The sequence below is a fragment of the Oryctolagus cuniculus genome, chromosome 8 (genome assembly GCF_051225735.1).
Source record: "Oryctolagus cuniculus isolate XC-2025 breed Fujian yellow rabbit chromosome 8, ASM5122573v1, whole genome shotgun sequence".
Taxonomy (NCBI): Eukaryota; Metazoa; Chordata; class Mammalia; order Lagomorpha; family Leporidae; genus Oryctolagus; species Oryctolagus cuniculus.
The window spans coordinates 147,867,171-147,890,370 of NC_142874.1; the positions used below are offsets into that span (position 1 = coordinate 147,867,171).

General features: G+C 61.1%; 1 protein-coding gene across 6 annotated transcripts in view; it reads right to left on the reverse strand.

Moving 5' to 3' along the window:
* The window catches only part of DLGAP2 (DLG associated protein 2), a 571,440-nt gene that overhangs the window by 39,086 nt on the left and 509,154 nt on the right, over positions 1-23,200 (reverse strand). For all 6 annotated transcript variants that reach the window (XM_070047249.2, XM_070047250.2, XM_089302832.1 and 3 more), the window contains 2 exons: positions 12,683-12,830; positions 8,104-8,323 (listed from right to left, as the gene is read on the reverse strand). In XM_070047249.2, the coding sequence (XP_069903350.2) occupies positions 8,104-8,323; positions 12,683-12,830 (368 nt within the window). The remainder of the gene's footprint in view (positions 1-8,103; positions 8,324-12,682; positions 12,831-23,200) is intronic.

Sequence of the window (23,200 nt, forward strand, 5' to 3'; positions counted from 1 at the left end):
CTGTGTGGGGCACACTGGCCGCCCTGACGCCCACACAGCTGTGACCCCAAGTCTGGGCCTCCACGGGCTTTCTGACACCAGTGGCTTTTATAGCACAATTTTCTCATATGATTTTCCACTGAGGCGTAACGGACACCCTGAGTCCTGTGACAGCCCACCAAGGGCCTCACTGTGAGTGAGTGCCAGCGCCCTTCACTTTAGCCAAGTTCCTCCAGCCCTGCCACCAGGACCGAGGCTTCTTTTTTAGTGGAGCAGCCAGGACTCAAGTGGTGCTGGGGTATTGGGTGCTGGCGTGGCACAGGGTGGCTTACGCCAGTGCACCACACCACCGGCCCCAGGGCCGAAGTTCTGCTGGGATTCTGAATTTCCCCACTGTTTCCAGGTGACACTTCAGTGGGGGGCTGGGAGATGCGGCCTGCAGGGTGTGGCTGGGAGGGCTCCTCAGAGGAGCAGGAGCCTCGGAAGTGTGTGTGTACAAGTAAGCTCACATGGTCACACACATACACACTCATGCACGGGTACACACACACACTCATGCACGGGTGGTGCACACTCCCACACACTCTCACATGCACTCACATCGTCATGCACACACACTCTTGTACAAGTGCACACCCACACCCACATGTGCACTCACACATGCACATTCATACACAGTCACACACACATACACACTCATGCACGGGTGGTGCACACTCCCACACAGTCATGCACACATACACACACAGGTGCACACTCCCACACATACTCACATGCACTCACATAGTCATGCACACACACATACATACACACTTATGTACAAGTACACACCCACATCCACATGTGCACTCACACATGCACATTCATACACACAGTCACACACATACACACTCATGCACAGGTACACACACAGTCGCACACACATACACACTCATGCACCGGTACACACAGTCACACACACATACACACTCATGCACGGGTGGTGCACACTCCCACACAGTCATGCACACATACACACACAGGTGCACACTCCCACACATACTCACATGCACTCACACACATACACACACACTCTTGTACAAGTACACACCCACACCCACATGTACGTACACACATGTGCACTCACACATGCACATTCATACACAGTCACACACATACACACTCATGCACGGGTGGTGCACACTCCCACACATACTCTCATGCACACTCACATCGTCATGCACACACACATACATACACACTCATGTACAAGTGCACACCCACACCCACATGTACGTACACACATGTGCACTCACACATGCACATTCATACAGTCACACACATACATACTCATGCACGGGTGGTGCACACTCCCACACAGTCATGCACACACACATACACAGGTGCACACTCCCACACATACTCACATGCACACTCACACAGTCATGCACACATGCATACACACATACACACTCATGCACGGGTGGTGCACACTCCCACATACTCTCACATGCACACTCACATCGTCATGCACACACACATACACACACACTTATGTACAAGTACACACCCACATCCACATGTATGTACACACATGCACATTCATACGCAGTCACACACATACACACTCATGCACGGGTGGTGCACACTCCCACACAGTCATGCACACTCAGTCATGCACACACATACATACACACTCATGCACAGGTACACACTCACACATTCTCACATGCACACTTCCACACAGTCATGCACACATGTGTACACACTCATGCACAGGTGGTGCACACTCCCACACAGTCCTGCATACACACATGCACAGGTGCACACTCACTCTCATGCACACTCCCAGTCTCACATACATCTACACACACACGTGTGCACTCACACACACTCATATGCATACTCCCAGTCATGCACATACATCCGCACACACACGTGCACACTCCCACATGTGTCACGCACAGGTGCACACACTCAGTACATGACGAGGCTGGTGCCCGAGAGGATGCTGGTGGCCCAGGCGGAGCAGCCGTCACAGCTCTCAGCTGGGAGTCAGAGGAAGCCTGTTTCTCAGGGGAAAGCTTGGGCTCTGTGCCCCATTCAGGCCCTCGACTGTGCAGGGCCCACCCACAAGGGGAGGCCCCTGCCATCTGGATGCCCTGGCCTCAGCTGGGGAAACCCTGGCCACACACCGTGGGAGGCCATGCTCGTTGACTGAGACCAAGCACAGGAAGGGCATGGGGAGGGCAGAGGTGGCTGGGTGTGCAGTGGCCAGGGTCCACTTCACCTGTGTGGAGGGCAGAGGTGGCCGGGTGTGCACGTGGCCAGGGTCCACTGCACCTGTGTGGAGGGCAGAGGTGGCTGGGTGTGCAGTGGCCAGGGTCAACTGCACCTGTGTGGAGGGCAGAGGTGGCCGGGTGTGCAGTGGCCAGGGTCCACTTTACCTGTGTGGAGGGCAGAGGTGGCCGGGTGTGCAGTGGCCAGGGTCCACCTCACCTGTGTGGAGGGCAGAGGTGGCTGGGTGTGCAGTGGCCAGGGCCCACTTCACCTGTGTGGAGGGCAGCGGTGGCTGGGAGTGCACGTGGCCAGGGCCCACTGCACCTGTGTGGAGGGCAGAGGTGGCTGGGTGTGCAGTGGCCAGGGCCCACTGCACCTGTGTGGAGGGCAGAGGTGGCTGGGTGTGCAGTGGCCAGGGCCCACTTCACCTGTGTGGAGGGCAGTGGTGGCTGGGTGTGCACGTGGCCAGGGCCCACTGCACCTGTGTGGAGGGCAGAGGTGGCTGGGTGTGCAGTGTCCAGGGCCCACTTCACCTGTGTGGAGGGCAGTGGTGGCTGGGAGTGCACGTGGCCAGGGTCCACTGCACCTGTGTGGAGGGCAGAGGTGGCTGGGTGTGCACGTGGCCAGGGCCCACTTCACCTGTGTGGAGGGCAGTGGTGGCCGGGTGTGCATGGCCAGGGCCCACCGCACCTGTGTGGAGGGCAGTGGTGGCCGGGTGTGCACGTGGCCAGGGTCCACTGCACCTGTGTGGAGGGCAGTGGTGGCTGGGTGTGCAGTGGCTAGGGCCCACTTCACCTGTGTGGAGGGCAGTGGTGGCTGGGAGTGCACGTGGCCAGGGTCCACTGCACCTGTGTGGAGGGCAGTGGTGGCTGGGTGTGCACGTGGCCAGGGTCCACTGCACCTGTGTGGAAGGCAGCGGTGGCTGGGTGTGCACGTGGCCAGGGTCCACTGCACCTGTGTGGAGGGCAGTGGTGGCTGGGTGTGCACGTGGCCAGGGTCCACTGCACCTGTGTGGAGGGCAGAGGTGGCTGGGTGTGCAGTGTCCAGGGCCCACTTCACCTGTGTGGAGGGCAGTGGTGGCTGGGTGTGCACGTGGCCAGGGCCCACTTCACCTGTGTGGAGGGCAGTGGTGGCTGGGTGTGCACGTGGCCAGGGCCCACTTCACCTGTGTGGAGGGCAGTGGTGGCCGGGTGTGCATGGCCAGGGCCCACCGCACCTGTGTGGAGGGCAGTGGTGGCCGGGTGTGCACGTGGCCAGGGTCCACTGCACCTGTGTGGAGGGCAGTGGTGGCTGGGTGTGCACGTGGCCAGGGTCCACTGCACCTGTGTGGAAGGCAGCGGTGGCTGGGTGTGCACGTGGCCAGGGTCCACTGCACCTGTGTGGAGGGCAGTGGTGGCTGGGTGTGCACGTGGCCAGGGTCCACTGCACCTGTGTGGAGGGCAGAGGTGGCTGGGTGTGCAGTGTCCAGGGCCCACTTCACCTGTGTGGAGGGCAGTGGTGGCTGGGTGTGCACGTGGCCAGGGCCCACTTCACCTGTGTGGAGGGCAGTGGTGGCTGGGTGTGCACGTGGCCAGGGCCCACTTCACCTGTGTGGAGGGCAGTGGTGGCTGGGTGTGCACGTGGCCAGGACCCACTTCACCTGTGTGGAGGGCAGTGGTGGCTGGGTGTGCATGGCCAGGGCCCACCGCACCTGTGTGGAGGGCAGTGGTGGCTGGGTGTGCACGTGGCCAGGGCCCACTTCACCTGTGTGGAGGGCAGTGGTGGCTGGGAGTGCACGTGGCCAGGGCCCACTTCACCTGTGTGGAGGGCAGCGGTGGCCGGGTGTGCACGTGGCCAGGGCCCACTTCACCTGTGTGGAGGGCAGCGGTGGCTGGGTGTGCACGTGGCCAGGGCCCACTGCACCTGTGTGGAGGGCAGCGGTGGCTGGGTGTGCACGTGGCCAGGGCCCACTTCACCTGTGTGGAGGGCAGTGGTGGCTGGGTGTGCACGTGGCCAGGGCCCACTGCACCTGTGTGGAGGGCAGTGGTGGCTGGGTGTGCACGTGGCCAGGGTCCACTGCACCTGTGTCCGTGTGCACTAGAGAAGGAGCTTTCACAGGCACAGTCTACATTCTAGACACATCTCATAGGAAACTGTTGAGGGTGCATTGTCCCTGTTTCCTGGAGCGCGGGGACTCAGAAGGGAGACTGCGGGACCGGAGCCCACAGCCAGGCTGCTGTTCCTGAGACGGCAGGCGTGGATTTACTCTGGGTGATCACCACCCCGACCACACATGGCGCCCTTCTTCTCGTCCCACTGTGGAGCTGTCCTTCAATCACTGCAAGAAAGACAACCGGACCCCAACGGCGAGTTCACTAAGACACCACAGCACCTATCTGTTTTCTGGGCAGCAGAGGTGTTTCCTTCTCTCTGTCTGTTGTTGGAATACTCTGAACTTTATGAAGCTAAATAATCTGTTTTTAACTCAGCGCTCTCAAAGCTTATGCACTGCAAGGAGCCAGGAGGAAGAAACTGGAGCTGAGCAGACGGCACAGGCAGTGGTGCGCAGGTGAGGAGATTTGGGAAGAGCGAGCCGGGGGAGGGGAAAGGTCCCCGGGATGTGATTGTGGGAGGAGGAGGGGGCTTCACTCAGCAGCTGGTGAGGCGCCACGAATGGGAAATCTCTGGAGCTTCTTCAAACTCAGCCCCACAGAGACCTACGCAGACAGCAGTCGGAAAGCCTGTCTCCTGCCCGCTGCGGTTCTCAACTGGAGACTCCTGTGTGCAGCCCACCCGCTCCTGGCGCAGGGGCTCCTGCTGGCCCTGAGACCGCCCTGGGCAAGGAGCAGGCGACAGTGAGAGCCACTGCTGGTGCCCGTCGGGCTCCCGAGACTCCCTTAGTTTTAATGACTCTGAGAACCAGCTGTGACATTTGTTCACACAATCCCTGACCCAGAGAAAAACCATTATAATCTAATTTACACCATCTTGCGCCGCCGTATCAATAATATTCCCTCCCTAGAAAAACTGGATGTGATGCATATTTAGACAAGAGAATCTGCCCAGTGAATCACTTCAGAGATGAGAAGGAAGCCGTGTGTGAAATGAGAGTTAGATGTTCCCAGAACCACTTCACGGGCTCCAGGACACTATTCTGATAAAGGGCCAGTGGCACAGGGGCCTGTGCGCACACTCCGGCTGCCCGCAATAGGCCGCTCTCGGGGAGCTCCAGGGATGCCAGGGGAGGGGCCGTGTGGGTCCCTGGGAGGGGAGGGGAGGGGCCGTGTGGGTCCTTGGGAGGGGAGGGGAGGGGCCGTGTGGGTCCCTGGGATGGAGGGGAGGGGCCGTGTGGGTCCCTGGGATGGAGGGGAGGGGCCGTGTGGGTCCCTGGGAGGGGAGGGGAGGGGCCGTGTGGGCACGCTCCTGCTGCCCATCCCGGGGTGGGGGGCTGTGAGCATGCTCCTGTGGCTCACCTCAGGCCCTCCCCAGGGGCTCCTGGGATGCCAGGGGAGGGGCCCTGTGAGCACACTCTTGCTGGCCTGCCTCAGGCCCATCCTGAGGAGGAGGAATCCTGGGATGCCAGGGGAGGGCCCGTGTGGGTCCATGGGATGGAGGGGAGGGGGGGCCCTGTGACCACAATCCTGCTGCCCGCCTCAGGCCCATGGTGGGAGGGGCTCCTGGGATGTCATGGGAGGGTCCGAGCAGGTCCCTGGGATGGAAGGGGAGGGGCCGTGTGGGTCTATGGGATGGAAGGGGAGGGGCCATGTGGGTCCATGAGATGGAGGGGAGAGGCCGTGTGGGTCCCTGGGATGGAGGGGAGGGGCCGTGTGGGTCCCTGGGATGGAGGGGAGGGGCCGTGTGGGTCCCTGGGATGGAGGGGAGGGGCCGTGTGGGTCCCTGGGATGGAGGGGGGGCCGTGTGGGTCCATGGGATGGAGGGGGGGCCGTGTGGGTCCATGGGATGGAAGGGGGGGCTGTGTGGGTCCCTAGGAGGGGAGAGAAGGGGAGGGGCCGTGTGTGTCCCTAGGATGGAGGGGAGGGGCCATGTGTGTCCCTAGGATGGAGGGGAGGGGCCGTGTGAGTCCCTGGGATGGAGGGGAGGGGCCATGTGGGTCCATGGGATGGAGGGGAGGGGCCGTGTGGGTCCCTGGGATGGAGGGGAGGGGCTGTACGGGTCCCTGGGATGGAGGGGAGGGGCCATGTGGGTCCATGGGATGTAGGGGGGGCCGTGTAAGTCCATGGGATGGAGGGGGGAGCTGTGTGTGTTCCTAGGAGGGGAGGGGAGGGGCCATCCTAGGGAGGGGCTGTGTGGGTCCCTGGGATGGAGGGGAGGGACCATATGGGTCCCTGGGATGGAGGGGAGGGGCCGTGTGGGTCCCTGGGATGGAGGGGGGGCCGTGTGGGTCCATGGGATGGAAGGGGGGGCTGTGTGGGTCCCTAGGAGGGGAGGGGAGGGGCCGTGTGAGTCCCTGGGATGGAGGGGAGGGGCCATGTGGGTCCATGGGATGGAGGGGAGGGGCCGTGTGGGTCCCTGGGATGGAGGGGAGGGGCTGTACGGGTCCCTGGGATGGAGGGGAGGGGCCATGTGGGTCCATGGGATGTAGGGGGGGCCGTGTAAGTCCATGGGATGGAGGGGGGAGCTGTGTGTGTTCCTAGGAGGGGAGGGGAGGGGCCATCCTAGGGAGGGGCTGTGTGGGTCCCTGGGATGGAGGGGAGGGGCCGTGTGGGTCCCTGGGATGGAGGGGGGGCCGTGTGGGTCCATGGGATGGAGGGGGGGCCATGTGGGTCCATGGGATGGAAGGGGGGGCTGTGTGGGTCCCTAGGAGGGGAGGGGAGGGGCCGTGTGAGTCCCTGGGATGGAGGGGAGGGGCCATGTGGGTCCATGGGATGGAGGGGAGGGGCCGTGTGGGTCCCTGGGATGGAGGGGAGGGGCTGTGCGAGTCCCTGGGATGGAGGGGAGGGGCCATGTGGGTCCATGGGATGTAGGGGGGGCCGTGTAAGTCCATGGGATGGAGGGGGGAGCTGTGTGTGTTCCTAGGAGGGGAGGGGAGGGGCCATCCTAGGGAGGGGCTGTGTGGGTCCCTGGGATGGAGGGGAAGGACCATGTGGGTCCATGGGATGTAGGGGGGGCTGTGTGGGTCCATGGGATGGAGGGGTGCTGTGTGGGTCCCTAGGAGGGGAGGGGAGGGGAGGGGCCGTGTGTGTCCCTAGGATGGAGGGGAGGGGCCGTGTGAGTCCCTGGGATGGAGGGGAGGGGCCATGTGGGTCCATGGGAGGGGAGGGGAGGGGCATTTTGGCTCAGCCCCCAGCTGCCTGCAGACAGAATGCGGAGACGTGAGTCCTGAGCGTCAATGGTAAGGGCAGAGCGTCCCCAGACATTGTCGTGGAGCCGCTCACACTCTCGCCTGATGCCCTGTTACGGTGACACTGAAATCACGCATCTGTGTGCATATAGCTAAGACTTCCTGACAACAACGGATCTTTGAATTCTCAGGCTTACATAAAGAATTCAGTTGAAAGGAGTGTATTCTTCAAAGAGATCTCTTTGGGGTGTTTCTGAAAATAAGGCTTTGGATGTAACTGCAAAGCTACTTAAGAACCATGAAAGAAAATAAATGTACAACAAAACACCTCTCCATCTGCACCCAGGTATGCACTATCAATAAAGACGCATTCACGTTTAAATGCCGGCACTTCGGCCTCCTACACCAAATGCTACACAAACTATCCTTGGTGATTTACGACACGTGGTGCGCAGCAGATTCCCTTCTAAGATGAAGGAGAGCACAGGAGAAAGCAGCGCTTCAGAGCCCCCTGCCATCTGGGCGACTGCCACAGGCAAAGCCGATGCGGCACCCCAGCTCCCGGCGTTCCCGGCGCGTCTCACCTGTGGTGGGCCTGACGGCTGAGGTCATGTCGCAGGGCGTGAGTGCGGGGACACACTCATCGTCCTGGGAGTAGCCAGCTTGAATGGCGCGCAGGTAGCTGTGGCTCCTGGTGCGGAAACACCCGGGGAGGTCGAGGGCGTCCATGGCCTGGGACTCTACCTCACTGAAGACTGACTCACAGACCGACTCCAGATGCCCATTCACCTCGGCCTCGCTCATCTGGAATAAGAACGGCACAGCTGAGGGCGGCCCAGCCAGGGCTGTCCCAGAGGTCAGCAGCCACTGCCGCCCTAGGCCCGCGGTCAGCACAGCTCGTCTGACACCAGCACTGGGGATCCGCTGGGCCTGGAGACACTCCCTGGGTCACTCCCCGCGAAAGCAGACGAGCAGCCGCCTCAGGACAGCCAGGGCTCCCTGGCCCCAGGGGGCAGGTGCTCAGGCAGCTGCCATGCTCCGTGAGGTCAGCGATGCCGTTGTGCTGGGGACAGCAGTGGAGTGGGCCTGGCTGTGCTGTGAGCACATAGGTAAGAGTGTGGCTGCTGTGTTCTTGGCCACGGAAACCACTCACAAACGTGGGGGACATGGGGGACATGCGCTTGCAGCTCACACCAAGGCAGCTGGCCTCAGTACAGGGGCGAGGGGACGGGGGCATGGCGCTAATGCCTGCACAAAGCCACCTGCAGCCCCAACCCTGCAGGGCCTCCCCATCAGGCCTGGGGTAGGGAGTGCACGCGTCAGTGGATGGCTGAGCAGATGTGGGCGTTGTTTCTCCACTCTGGGAACTAAAAGCCCCTGGCTGTGGGCGCAGGTGGCACAGGGGTGGGGGCTCCCAGGGCCGGACCCTCGCTGAGCCAAGGGCCTTTGCCTAGGGCAGCGACTGGGAAATGTGGGCCTCCCGGAGGTCCCACGTGGTCCCTGTGAACCCACTTGAGACGTTTCATGTGGAAACCCATGGCTGGGACATGACGAGACCAGGGCGGAGAGGCTGAGCCTGGGCTGGAAGCAGCAGACACCCACAGGCCCCAGGGCAGGAGGCCGCGCTCAACTGCTCTGCTCGGGCTGTTCGCACGGTGGGAACCAGGTACGACTCGTTTCCCGATGCTGGGGGTGTCTGCCGGGGCGGGGAGAGGATGGCTGCTCCAAGCAGCGCAGGCCGCAGCATGAGCGAGGGGCCCCCGGGCTGAGGACGAGGGCTCTGAGGATTTCCGACTGCGCAGAGACAGACAGTCCAGGGGAGAAGGTGGGCGAAAACCGGAGACCCTCGTACCAGTGCAAAGACGGCTTTTTGTGTTCCACAGACTTCTTCCAGCCTGAGTGTTCACCTGTGTGGACTTAGACCCCCGCGGCTGCAGCCACTCCTCCCAGGGGGGACCCTGCCCTGCCCCGTGACCTCTGCCCTCGAGGAGACGCCAGGAACACGCAGGTGCCTGTCCCAAGTGCGAGTCTGAGGCTCCGGCCAGGCCCCTGCGGAGCCACCAGCCATGGACACTCCCTGGGCAGCCCAGGGATGGGGTGGGTCCCCTTCCCCCAAACATGACAGGTGCCAGGAAGGCTGGGATCGCAAGCTGGCCCAGCAGGGGAGGGCGGCCTGGTCTCCAGACGGCTCTGCTGAGCCGGCTCACCCTGGGGCTTCCAGACAAGGCCGGCCGTGGCCATCGTCCACGTGGCTGATGCCTCTCAGAACTGGGACTCAAGTTGCTCCCAGACAGATGCAGGAGAAACGGGTGAGGGGCAGGATCCAGGACGAGGAAGCCGAGCGAGCGTCTCGGGGACCCCACGGGCGTGACACTGTGGGGACGCAACAGCGTAACTGCTGAGAGTGAGTATGGAGCCCAGCCCCTCCCGGTTATGCACCAGGGACCTGAATGTCGGCTGTGGACACGAGTGCAGGCTGCACACCCAGCAGCACTGGTCAGCGGCTAGGGGAGGCCCCGTGTCCACTGATAGAGATGGACACACACAGTGTGGGGTCAGCGGCTAGCGGAAGCCCCCGTGTCCACCGACAGAGGTGGACACACACAGTGTGGGGTCAGCAGCTAGGGGAGGCCTCCGTGTCCACTGACAGATGGACGCACACACAGTGTGGGATAAGCAGCTAGGGGAGGCCGCCGTGTCCACTGACAGAGATGGGCACACACACTGTGGGATCAGCAGCTAAGGGAGGCCTCCGTGTCCACTGACAGATGGACACACAGTGTGGGGTCAGCGGCTAGGGGAGGCCTCCGTGTCCACTGACAGAGATGGACACACAGTGTGGGGTCAGCGGCTAGGGGAGGCCTCCGTGTCCACTGAGAGATGGACACACAGTGTGGGGTCAGCGGCTAGGGGAGGCCGCCGTGTCCACTGACAGAGATGGGCACACACACTGTGGGATCAGCAGCTAAGGGAGGCCTCCGTGTCCACTGACAGATGGACACACAGTGTGGGGTCAGCGGCTAGGGGAGGCCCCCGTGTCCACTGACAGAGATGGACACACAGTGTGGGGTCAGCGGCTAGGGGAGGCCCCCGTGTCCACTGAGAGATGGACACACAGTGTGGGGTCAGCGGCTAGGGGAGGCCCCCGTGTCCACTGACAGAGATGGACACACAGTGTGGGGTCAGCGGCTAGGGGAGGCCTCCGTGTCCACTGAGAGATGGACACACAGTGTGGGGTCCACCTGTACACTGGAGCATCCTCCAGCCACGACAGGACAGAGACGACGCACGACTCCATGGGAGTGCACGGGGCTCAGGAACAGCCACATCGGCAGACGGACAGCCACCGACGGGCCGGCACGGCACCAGCACAGAGCTCCCTGCGGGAAGAGGGCGTTCTGGGCGTGGACACAGCCCGTCAGCTGAGGGACAGTAGCAAGGCTCTTATGTCCCCGAGTGGGCACTGGCATACAGTGGAGCCCGTGAGTGTATGTTGTGGGTTCTTTATCGCGGTCTTCTCAGACGCACCAAAACCAGGCATCCAGACAATGCACTCTGGAGCCCTGAGTGCTCACTCAGCGTGTGCACTGTGCACTGTGCCCTATTACCAGCACTGTGCAGTACTGAGGGAGGGACAGGGCTCTCATGCAGAGTGCTCACTGCGCACTAGTACCAGCACTGTGCCGTACTGAGGGAGGGACAGGGCTCTCATGCAGAGTGCTCACTGTGCACTGTGCACTAGTACCAGCACTGTGCAGTACTGAGGGAAGGACACAGCTCCCGCGCTCTCAGTACTTACTCAGCATGTGCACTGTGCACTGTGCCCTAGTACCACCACAGTGCAGTACTGAGGGAGGGACAGGGCTCTCATGCAGAGTGCTCACTGTGCACTAGTACCAGCACTGTGCAGTACTGAGGGAGGGACACAGCTCCCGCGCTCTCAGTACTTACTCAGCATGTGCACTGTGCACTGTGCCCTAGTACCAGCACTGTGCAGTACTGAGGGAGGGACAGGGCTCTCATGCAGAGTGCTCACTGTGCACTGTGCACTAGTACCAGCACTGTGCAGTACTGAGGGAAGGACACAGCTCCCGCGCTCTCAGTACTTACTCAGCATGTGCACTGTGCACTGTGCCCTAGTACCACCACAGTGCAGTACTGAGGGAGGGACAGGGCTCTCATGCAGAGTGCTCACTGTGCACTGTGCACTGGTACCAGCGCTGTGCAGCACTGAGGTGGGGACACGGCTCTTGTGCACTGAGTGCTCACTCTGTACTGTGCACTAGTACCACCACTCTGCAGTACTGAGGAGAGGGCACAGCTCTGGTGCTCTCAGTACTTACTCAGCGTGTGCACCTGGATCCTGTGGGTCGTTTGCCCCTCGATTTCTCCAAGTCCTGTGAGCGGGCAGTACACCAGCCAGGCCTCGCCTCAGACCCATGGATGCCGTCTGTGCCGGGTCATCTTCCCACAGAGCCAGCAGTGAGTGCTTCCCCGTCCTGGTGGCACCACACCTGCTGTGTGCCGATGTCCACGCTGTCGTCTGCCCAGCTCCTACTGCGTGCTGGCACAGTGCCCCCAGGCCCCGGTGGCACCACGCAGGGTCCTGTGTCACACTGCAGGTCCATGTGAGCCCTTTACGAGGAGGTTACCGTGGGGAAGCACCGTGCCTGTTTCTAACTCATGTGAGGTTCCGGTAGCGCGCTGCACTCGGGGCCCTGGGCCCAGCCGTGCCCACTGCGCTGCAGCCACACAGTCTCAGTGAGCCCCGGGCAGCACACTGGGCCTCACCCTCTCTCCTGCTCATCTCCATCACGTTCCCGCCGGGCGCCTCCGTGGCTGGCAGGGGAACGTGCCCTGGCTCGCATTAGCCTGGGGCAGTGCTGAGCGCACCAGCCCGCCCTCTGGAAGCCGGAGCCCTCCCTGGGCCGGGTTTTGTCAGAAGATGACCCAGCACAGACGGCCTGTGTGGGCCACAAGCAGGGCCTGGTCACGGGACTCAGGAGATCAGCGGGGAGACAACCCCGTCTTACAACGTCAGAACAGCTAACCTCTAAAGCTCCCAGATCCGTGGTCGGAGCCAAATACAGGCTCACGGTCTTTGCCCCTGGGATGCTGACCAGTGCCCAGCTGGACCGCAGAGCGGACGCAAGGGATCCCCACCTGGCTCACGCAGCTGGCCTGGCTCAGGGTGCTGACGGCCCGCATGTAGCTCTGGTTCCTGGAGCGGAACTTGGGGGAGTTGTGGTTGGCACAGGGGTCCAGGCTGTGGCCAACAGGCACGTCGCTGGCAGCTTGCAGGTAGCTCTGGCTGCAAGACAAGATGGGAGAGAGGCGTCTTAGAGCAGAAGGGGCTGCGGCCGGTGCAGACATCGGGGTCACCCTGCCTCAGACACGCCGGGCTGTCCCGGAAGCACCAGGGGACCCGAGCGGCACAGCTGCTGTGCCACCTGGTTCTCACGGCCAGGGAGACATCAAGCTGACCAGAGCTCGGCACAGAGGCACCACGAGCGCACACAGCAGACTGGACTCGGAATCTAGCCCCAGGCTCCAAGAGCCCCCAAAACTCAGGCGGGTGTTTTGGCAGCTTCACGGAGTTGGCACGCAGAGAACACGGAGGCTGGCGTTCAGCAGTCACTGCGTGCGGCGTGCTCTGGTTCATGGCCCTCAGAGCTGACGCAGAGTCACCTCTGCTCTGTGAGCACAAGGACCATTTTCTCCCACGATCCCTGGGAACACAGTGCTTGTCGCTGGGAGGACCCTGGGTGTGGGGACAGCCAGGCCAGCCCTTGTCACCGCTGACCTCTTCATGGTGCAGCCACGGCTGGAGCTCCGTGTGCAGCTGCTGCTACTTGCCCCTGACACAGCCCCACAGAGCCAGGCCCCTGGGCCAGCACGGCGGGCCATCACCCATGCTCAGCCTTCCCAAAGTCAACTCTCGGCACACTGTTTCCCTGTGATCTGCGTCCGTCTTTAGAAAATGGGAAAAACGTGGGTACGTGGACTGTGGTTGGGCAAAGCCCTTAAGGCCAGAGTGGAAGGCACACTGCCTGCTGTCAGTGATTCCCTCCCCAGAGAGGGAGGGTTGGGGCTCCTGGCTGCTGCCCACCTCTCCCACTGTAGCACAGCAGCCCCAGGCTGGGGACAATGCTGGTTCCAGCAGGCCATGGGCGCTGCCCCCGGCCTCCTCCTCAGTCCCCTAGGCTGTGCCAGTAGGACAAGGGGACCAACATGGACCCCACTCCAGCCTGACCAGGCTCACGGGGTAGCAGACAGCACCAGGCTCAAGTTGGCTTAGATGAGTGGACTCTCTGTGGTCCCGTGAGGCCATATCCTGCTTTCCTCACACATACGTGTGTGTCCCTGTGAGGCCATGGCTCACTTGTCTTGCACACACATGTGTGTCTGTGTGCATTTAATAAAGCATCACGTGCAGAACAGGCATGTACATGTGTGACATGTTAGCTTAAAACAGTATCACATGTGATCCGTGTGCAGGGGAGTGCTGAGTGTGTGAGCGTGCATGTGAAGGCATTGCGTGCAGGGACGGCATGTATGTGTGTGTATGTGAGGTACGTGAGTTTAATACCGCATCATGTACGAGGAAGGTGTGTGTGCACGTGTGTGTGATGTGAGTTTAAAACAGCATGGTGTGCAGGGAAGCCATGTGTGTGTGGACGTATGTGAGTTAAACAAGCATCGCGTGCAGGGACGGTGTGCATGTGCCGTGCACACGTGCATGGTGATGTATGCGAGGGAAGGCACAGGGGTGAGCTGAGCCCCGTGCGGGCTCGGCCCGACCCACCTCCGCCTCTGCACGTCCCTTCCCCGGAGAAGCTGCCACGCCCTGTGCTTCCCCAGTCGCACCGACATCTGTTTCCTCCCAACACAGCCTCCTCTGTCTCCTTAGACGGGGAATCGGAAGGAAGACTGCCAGTCACCAGGCCTGGCGCCGTGAGCGAGGGGCACGCTGACGCACACACATGGGCCACTTCTGTGGCTCCGTGTCAAACCGCCCTCAAGGCATGCTCCGGGCTCTGAGTCGGCTGCAGGCGAAGCAGGCACACTGTGCCTCCACCACCTGCCTCAGGGAGCCCAGTGTCCGGCTGCTGTGCAGGCCGTGGCAGCTGCCCACGGGCTCCGTGTGGGAGTCGCACCAGCCCTCTACACCCCACCTGATGCCAACAGCATCGGAGTCCACACGGCCTGCCCAGGGCTTCACAGCCACGGCCTCTCTTCCCTTCCCCAGCTACCGTGGGGTAGCTGGTCTGGTCCCAACCCAGCCGACACTGCTGATCCTGACCCTGTGGGCCAGCTGCCCTTGGGCTCCTCCAGGTGACTAGGTGCCCCCACTTTCCCATGTCCGGCAGGTTGGCAATGGCACAACCACAGCCAAGCTCCCTCCAGGGGGCACACCCGGAAGGCACTCACTGAGACCCTGGCAGAGAGAGGCAGTGGCAGCTCGAGAGGGGAGGGGCGGCCACAAGTCCACTTGGCTTTAGAAAGGGAAAACGGGATCTCTGCAAAGATGCTCAGAGGCGGGGAGCGGTCAGCAGCCACCCATATGTGCCTGGAGCCCCAAGGCTCTGCCACGTGTGACGCGGCCACTGTGTACAAATCACCACTGTGTCCCCGCCGTGCTCAGAGAGCAATGCGACACGGCTTCCGGTGCCTTGTCGCCATCTCGTCCGCCCACAGCTCCGGCCACACTCGGAGGAGGCTTGGGTGACAGTGACACCAGGTGCACCTGCCTTGGGTCTCCCAGCCGTGCTGAGTGACGTCATCTGTCCTAGTGTTTGCTCTGTGGTTCCCCAGGTTGTCTGTGTAAACAGTCACAGGACTGAGCAAATGTGAACAAAGTCCTGCATGGTCCATCTTGCGCCCACCCTTCCTCCACTGGATTGCTAAGCGCAATGGTGAGCGCTGACGTCCTTGTTTCCTGCTGACCTAGCGAGAGTGTGAATCTGTCCCCAGCTCCGTGCTCCAGGGCAGCATTTCCTCGCAGTCCTCGCTTGCTGAGTGGTCTTCTTCCGTGCGATGGTCATGTCTCGTCTCACGTCCGTGTGATCGCAGCTTTCCTACCTCACTCACCGATGCGGCAGGCCTCTGGCCAAGCTCTGTCACCTGATTCTTGAGTTCTATCTGGTCATGCATAAAACATACAAACTACTAGGTTTGGGCTGTTAGTTTTTTAATGATTTTTGAGAAATGTGGGCCACCAATGTCCTGTTCTGGTGAACTCTGGTATCAGAGCGGGGCTGCTCCCTCACACTCCACCGCGGGTCTGTGTAGGATTTGTTATTTCTTCCATCACGGCCAGAGCTTTCTCTGCGGGAATGTTTCTAACAAATCAGATTTTTTAAATTCATCCCAAGAGCCGTCCTTAGTTTTCTTTCCGGTGTCAGTTTTCCCAGGTGTTTTCTTCGAGGAACGGGAGTGCTACAGAATTTATTGACATGGATTTTCTACTCTTTTTCTTGCCTTTTCAAGTCTGTGAGGGCCACCAACTTGTCCCACAGATGTCGGGGTCCCCTGCCTGGCCCCAGACCGTCTGGGCTCCTGTCTCCTCGTTCTGGCAGCCCTGCGCCCCGCGCTGCCACCCACAGAGACGACGCGGCTGCTCGCTGTGCCTGCTGCTCCCGCCACACGGAGGGGAGAAAGCTTCGCTGATGTCACCGAGCGGGGCTCTCTGTTAGAACGCCAGCATCCCCCACTGTCTGCCTCTGCTCTCAAACAGGCTCACCGGGAGCTGTGGCTCTCACGTGTCACTGAGCTAAGCATTTGCCACGTGTGTGGGGAGTATGCCTTGTCCATTGTTCACTGCTATGCTTGGTGGATTCTTTGGGGAGACCCCTCCTCTGGGGCTGAAGCTGGACCCCCGGATCCCCAAGCTAAGGGGAAAACTGACGAGCTGCTCCAAGGACACCCAATTCCCCAGACCCTGGGGCGAAAGCCATGGTGGGAACCCACCTGTGGGGCAGTGGCCAAGCACGTGGCTCATAGGGTGGCTGCCCACTCCCCAGGACCCCCTCCCTTGTCCTGCGCCCCTGCAGCTGGCAGCTCTGCCTTCAGCACACTCCCATGGAGTGGAGGCTGCAGGCTGGGCCACCTCCCCACATGGCGCGTGCTCCCCGGAGTCTACTTTCCGTTCTGCCAGAGGGGGCTGCCGAGAGCTGCGTGCACACCACCCGCCCCCGTGCTGGGTGCAGGTCCCCGGCATCACCCACAGCACGCTGTGCCTCTGCAAGGCCCTGTTTCTACCGAGACCCCCACTGATCCCGGCCTCTGCAGTCACACAGGAAGAGCGGTGCTGACTCCCGGGCCGGGCAGTGGCTGCAGCAGCAGGTGCCGGCTCCACCGATGACACGGAACAGGACTGAGGTCGCTAAGGAACGCCGTTCCCTGCGATCTACTCTGAGAGGCAGCTCAAGGAGGAGGCCGGCATGAGGGAGCCACGCGCGGACAGGAGGAGAAGGTCAGCAGGGGCTGCAGCAGAGGGACTGGCCTGGGGCGGAGGCGGTCACCCGGCTCGGCCAGACGAGTCCCTGCCCAGCCTGGGACGGAGGCGGTCACTGCTTCACCAACGCCAGCGGGAGGCTCAGCGGAACTCGGCTTTCTCAAGGACAGGCTCGCTCCCGAGGACTAATGTCCTCTTGTAAAAATGCTTTTTCTCAGACTGCTTCAGATCTCACCATCTCAGACAGATGGGAGGGCAGGGCAGCAAGGCTGCACTGTGGACTAGGAATCCGGCTCCTGTCTGAGGGGGAGACTCAGAGCTCAGAACGAGAGTGTGCGTGCTCCTTCTCCCCCGGCCTGGACACCCGGCATCAACCCCACGCGAGAGGGCCCTCAGGACACACGCAAGGCGCTGCTTCTGACCGGAGAAGGCTCCAGAAGCCTCTGAGGTCAAAGAAGAGCAAAGGGATTCCTAAGTGAAGGCTAACTTTGGTGTAAATGTCTGTGCTCACGTACTAAGGCAGGCGCTCGACATTCAAGGGAAGGCCGACTCTGCGTCCACGTGCACACGTACTAAGGCAGGCACTCGACATTCAAGGGAAGGCCGACTCTGCGTCCACGTGCACACGTACTAAGGCAGGCACTCGACATTCAAGGGAAGGCTGACTCTGCGTCCACGTGCACACGTACTAAGGCAGGCGCTCGACATTCAAGCTGCATCACCACATGTTGTACCCACTTTGTAACCTCAGGGTTTCCCACAGATTAAATACTGAGGTATCGGAGAACAGAGTGACCCCGCACCCAAGCATGTACCAACACCAACAGCTGGGTCCCCGTTAAAACTTGTCAGGAGGACACTCAGAGCGGAACCACACACACCCTCAACATCCCCTGACCAGTAAGAGCTAGGCTGTGGTCACCCTTGCATGGGGACATTGTCCAGTCACCACGAGATGAAGCCTGGCCCCTGTGACAGCCAGCGAGCCTGGGAGGAGGCACAGCCACGGGCAGCACCAGCCAGACACCACGTGTCGTGGGACTGCATCTGTGCCGGCGACGGCGGCTCCAGGGGCTGGCAGAGTTGGGGACGTGGAGGCACAGGGCTTCTCGTTCGCATCAAGAAAATGCTCCAGGATGTATTGTGCTGGAACTCATGCAATTCTGTCTTAGAACCCTTGAACTCTGTGCTACAAATGGATGCTTTTTACGATGTCAATTTTATCTCAAGAAAGCCGTTGAAACTAAGACATGGAAAGCACTACAGTTTCACGCCACTTGTAAACGGAAATGAAACGTACGCTCGCACGATTTGGAGGGAGTTTTCACAAACATGCCTCGGCGCTCTGGGACGCATGGCTCTGACGGCTCCTGGGCTCCTGGGGCTGCGGAGGGACACGAGGGGCCTTGGCTGCTGCAGTTGTGGGGGCCACGTCCTCCTCTCTTTGGGGCTGCTCTCCCTGCTCTGAGGGCAGAGCAGTACCTGGGGTTGGGGTGGAGAAGGGAGGGTCCTGGCCGAGGGGGACGAGGCGGCCAGGTCCAGAGAGCTGGCTGTCAGGGCAGGGGCCGCCTGTCCCAGATCTGGCCCTCGTCATGTGAGCCTTACATCTTAGAGAGCCCTGGGTGGCTGTCCCAGCTCAAGGCAAAGCGATGCCGTGGCCAACTAAGTCCCGGCGAAGGCATACTTCCAGGTCAGAACACGGGGATCCCGGGTCCGGCTTCATCCTAACTCTCGTGTCAGCTCCACCAGGGCCTCCTGAACGCAGGCAGCACACTGGCAAGATGGGATGGCCGGGAACAACAGGGCACAGCAGACTCGAACTGCAACTGAGGGGTTCACCCTGAAGCCACGTCTTAAGGACAGCAGAATGGAGCCAGCTTCTTCTTCTTCTTCTTCTTTTTTTTTTTTTGACAGGCAGAGTGGACAGTGAGAGAGAGAGACAGAGAGAAAGGTCCTCTATTTCCGTTGGTTCACCCCACAATGGCTGCTGCAGCTGGCGTGCTGTGGCCGGCGCACCGCGCTGATCCGAAGCCAGGAACCAGGTGCTTCTCCTGGTCTCCCATGGGGTGCAGGGCCCAAGCACTTGGGCCATCCTCCACTGCACTCCCTGGCCACAGCAGAGAGCTGGCCTGGAAGAGGGGCAACTGGGACAGAATCTGGTGCCCTGACCGGGACTAGAACCCGGGATGCTGGCGCTGCAGGTGGAGGATTAGCCTACTGAGCTGCGGCACCGGCCCGGAGCCAGCTTCTAAAGCCAACGCGCATCGTCCAAGCTCCAGAGCCAGAGCTGGGCAGTCAGGAGCGATCCAGCTATCGTCTGCTTGCTTCACAGACAACTTGGCCCCCGCTTTGCTCCTACAGGACATCACACGCCTGCCTGGGAACCAGCCACAGCAGCAGCCACGCGGATGCCCCCAGGGCAGGAGGTCACACGCCTGCCTGGGAATGAGCCACAGCAGCCACGCGGATGCCTCCAGTGCAGGAGGTCACACGCCTGCCTGGGAATGAGCCACAGCACAGCCATGCAGATGCCCCCAGGGCAGGAGGTCACACGCCTGCCTGGGAACCAGCCACAGCGGCAGCCACGCGGATGCCCCCAGTGCAGGAGGTCACACGCCTGCCTGGGAATGAGCCACAGCACAGCCACGCGGATGCCCCCAATACAGGAGGTCACACGCCTGCCTGGGAACCAGCCACAGCAGCAGCCACGCGGATGCTGCCAGAAACACAGATGTGGGGTCTGGGCCGTGGTCTGCTCCACAGCTCCAGCTGCTCGGCCCTCACCAAGGAGACGGCACCGAGGCAGAAGACCTGGGTTTGGGTCTTCTTTCTGGCGTGCTGCTAGTACGAACCCGCGCAAGTCACAAAGTTTTTCACTGCAGGTTTCTTCATTTTTACAATGGAAACAGTACCTATGTACCACCTGCAGGGGGCGCGCTGAGGGCCCGTGAGTTCAACACAGGCAGAGTCTGCTCAACAGAGAAGGATCCCTGGTGCTGGCCGAGGAGCTACCAGCACAAACAGACATCTGGGGTCACTGGCTGAAGACTAAATGGATAGGGCTCTACAGAGAACACGGACTAGATGCAGTAAGCCATCCACAGGGAGCACTGTGCAGGGAGCCGTGTGCTGGGAGCACTGTGCAGGGAGCTGTGCTGGGAGCTGTGTGCTGGGAGCATTGTGCAGGGAGCACTGTGCAGGGGAGCCGTGTGCTGGGAGCACTGTGCAGGGGAGCCGTGTGCTGGGAGCACTGTGCAGGGAGCACTGTGCAGGGAGCATTGTGCAGGGGAGCTGTGTGCTGGGAGCACTGTGCAGAGGAGCTGTGTGCTGGGAGCACTGTGCTGGGAGCTGTGTGCAGGGGAGCTGTGTGCTGGGAGCTGTGTGCAGAGGGAGCCGTGTGCAGGGGAGCACTATGCAGGGAGCTGTGTGCAGGGAGCACTATGCAGGGAGCTGTGTGCAGGGAGCACTGTGCAGAGGGAGCCGTGTGCAGGGGAGCTGTGTGCTGGGAGCACTGTGCAGGGAGCACTGTGCAGGGAGCATTGTGCAGGGGAGCTGTGTGCTGGGAGCACTGTGCAGGGGAGCTGTGTGCTGGGAGCACTGTGCTGGGAGCTGTGTGCAGGGGAGCTGTGTGCTGGGAGCTGTGTGCAGGGAGCTGTGTGCAGAGGGAGCCGTGTGCAGGGAGCACTATGCAGGGAGCTGTGTGCAGGGAACACTGTGCAGGGAGCTGTGTGCAGGGAGCACTGTGCAGAGAGAGCTGTGTGCGGGGAACACTGTACAGGGAGCTGTGTGCAGGGAGCACTGTGCAGGGAGCTGTGTGCAGGGAGCACTGTGCAGGAGGCTGTGTGCAGGGAGCACTGTGCAGAGAGAGCTGTGTGCAGGGAGCACTGTACAGGGAGCTGTGTGCAGGGAGCACTGTGCAGGAGGCTGTGTGCAGGGAGCACTGTGCAGGAGGCTGTGTGCAGGGAGCACTGTGCAGGAGGCTGTGTGCTGGGAGCACTGCGCAGAGGGAGCTGTGTGCAGGGAGCACTATGCAGGGAGCTGTGTGCAGGGAGCACTGTGCAGGAGGCTGTGTGCTGGGAGCACTGTGCAGAGGGAGCCGTGTGCAGGGAGCCGTGCAGGGAGCTGTGTGCAGGGTATGTATGAATATATATAGTATATATATGTATACATATATAGCACAGGTATACTTATGTACACAGGTTTTTTGTAACCAAGTAAACTATTTCTGTAAACATTTCTCAGAGTTGCAATTTTATATATATTTTTTGACAGGCAAAGTTAGACAGTGAGAGAGACAGAGAGAAAGGTCTCCCTTAAGGTGGTTCACTACCAAATGCATGCTGCGGCCGGCGTGCTGTGCCGATCTGAAGCCAGGAGCCAGGTGCTTCTCCTGGTCTCCCATGTGGGTGCAGGGCCCAAGTACTTGGGCCATCCTCCACTGCCCTCCCGGGCCACAGCAGAGAGCTGGACTGGAAGAGGAGCAACCGTGACAGAATCCAACGCCCCGACCAGGACTAGGACCCGGGGTGCCGGCGCCACAGGCGGAGGATCAGCCTAGTGAGCCACGGTGCCGGCCGCAATTTTATATTTTAACACTGGCGTCTGGGCACCACAAACACCCCATCCCATGCTTTGTAATTTGAATCTGATTCACAATTTCTTGGGTGATTGAAAACACTGTAGGGGCTGGCGCTGTGGCAAAACAGGTAAAGCCACCACCTGCAGTGCCGGCATCACATATGGGCATCAGTTCAAGTCCCAGCTGCTCCATTTCCGATCCAGCTCTCTGCTGTGGCCTGGGAAAGCAGTAGAAGATGGCCCAAGTCCTTGGCCCCTGCACCCACGTGGGAGACCTGGATGAAGCTCCTGGCTCTGATAGGCGCAGCTCTAGCTGTTGCGGCCAATTGGAGAGTGAACCAGCGGATGGAAGACCTCTCTCTCTGTCTCTGCCTCTCTGTAGCTCTGCCTTTCAAATACATCTTAGAAATAATAATAACAACAACAACAAAGAAACCCACTGTGGATTCTGGGGTGTGGAAGGCTGGGGTCAGGTCCAGGTGCACGCAGGCAACAAACACTGCAGGCGTCTATGCGGCACCCGTGCATCTGCTGGTGCCCCTGGTGGTCTGAGACTCCGAGGTGTTGTCCGTGTCATGCACAACGCACACACGGCGGCCTCGGGGAATTCCTTTCCTGGGCTGAGAGACTTACAGCTGCATGTCCGGCACTGGTGCTTTACCCAGGTTTCCCGGGGAACCTGCCTGCCCCTGGGCCCCGCCTGACACAGGGCTAGCCTAGAGGGGCAGCAGAGGCAGAGCCGCTCACCCTGAAGCCTTACCCTGTCCGGCAGTAAGCCCCTGCAGCGGCTGCGAGAACGCTGACCACCCCAAGGTGGGGGCTGGCAGGTGTCAGACAACACTCCACACGGGGCAGGCCAAGCTTAAGAAGCTGCCTGGATTCTCAGGGAATATCAAATGGCTAACACTGGCAGTAGCTGCAGTCCAGCAGATGCTCGGGGGATGTGTGGCCTAGCCCACCCACCTAACACGTACTGCCACGGAGGTCATGAGTGGGTTCAGTGCAGCCTGCAGTGGCACCGGCCACAGCCTGGCAGGGTTTGGGAGAAGCAGGCACCTGAGCCCTTCAAGTTGGGGTGGCCTAAGCCCCCAGCCGAGCCAGCCTGGACACTGGCTGCATGGGTATTTCCTCCGTCTGCCTGAGCCCCTCGCCTCAAAGTGAGATTCCTGGTAACACAGCCCTAAGCCGAGCCTGCGGACCCTAGCCAACGTTTCAGACACACCCAGTCCCCGTGACATCCATCAGCCCCGGGGCGTCGGAAACACCAGTGTGTGGGAAATACTGATCCTACCAGAGGACGCCTGACTCCTGTGTCCCCTGGGGCCGCTCCACCCACGCTGGGTGAGCGTCTCAGCCGTGGCAGCAAACCACGAGCGTGGGCTGAGAGGCTCTGGGTGTCTGCACTTCTGACAGAGCTGTGGGAGAGCCGAGGTCTCCTCCACCCTGTCCTGTCCCCTCGCAGGTGCGCGGCCCCACCTCTCGCCCCACAGTAACAGCTGTGCAAGGGCGGCAGCTTTGGTGCTCTGAGCACCGGCTCACCCTGGTCACTCTCGACGTCTGTCGGGGCGCACGCTGTCCCTGGGGCCTGGGTTAGGACCGCGTGGGCGCCAGCGATTTCCCCATGTGGCCGGGTGGCGGGAACCAGC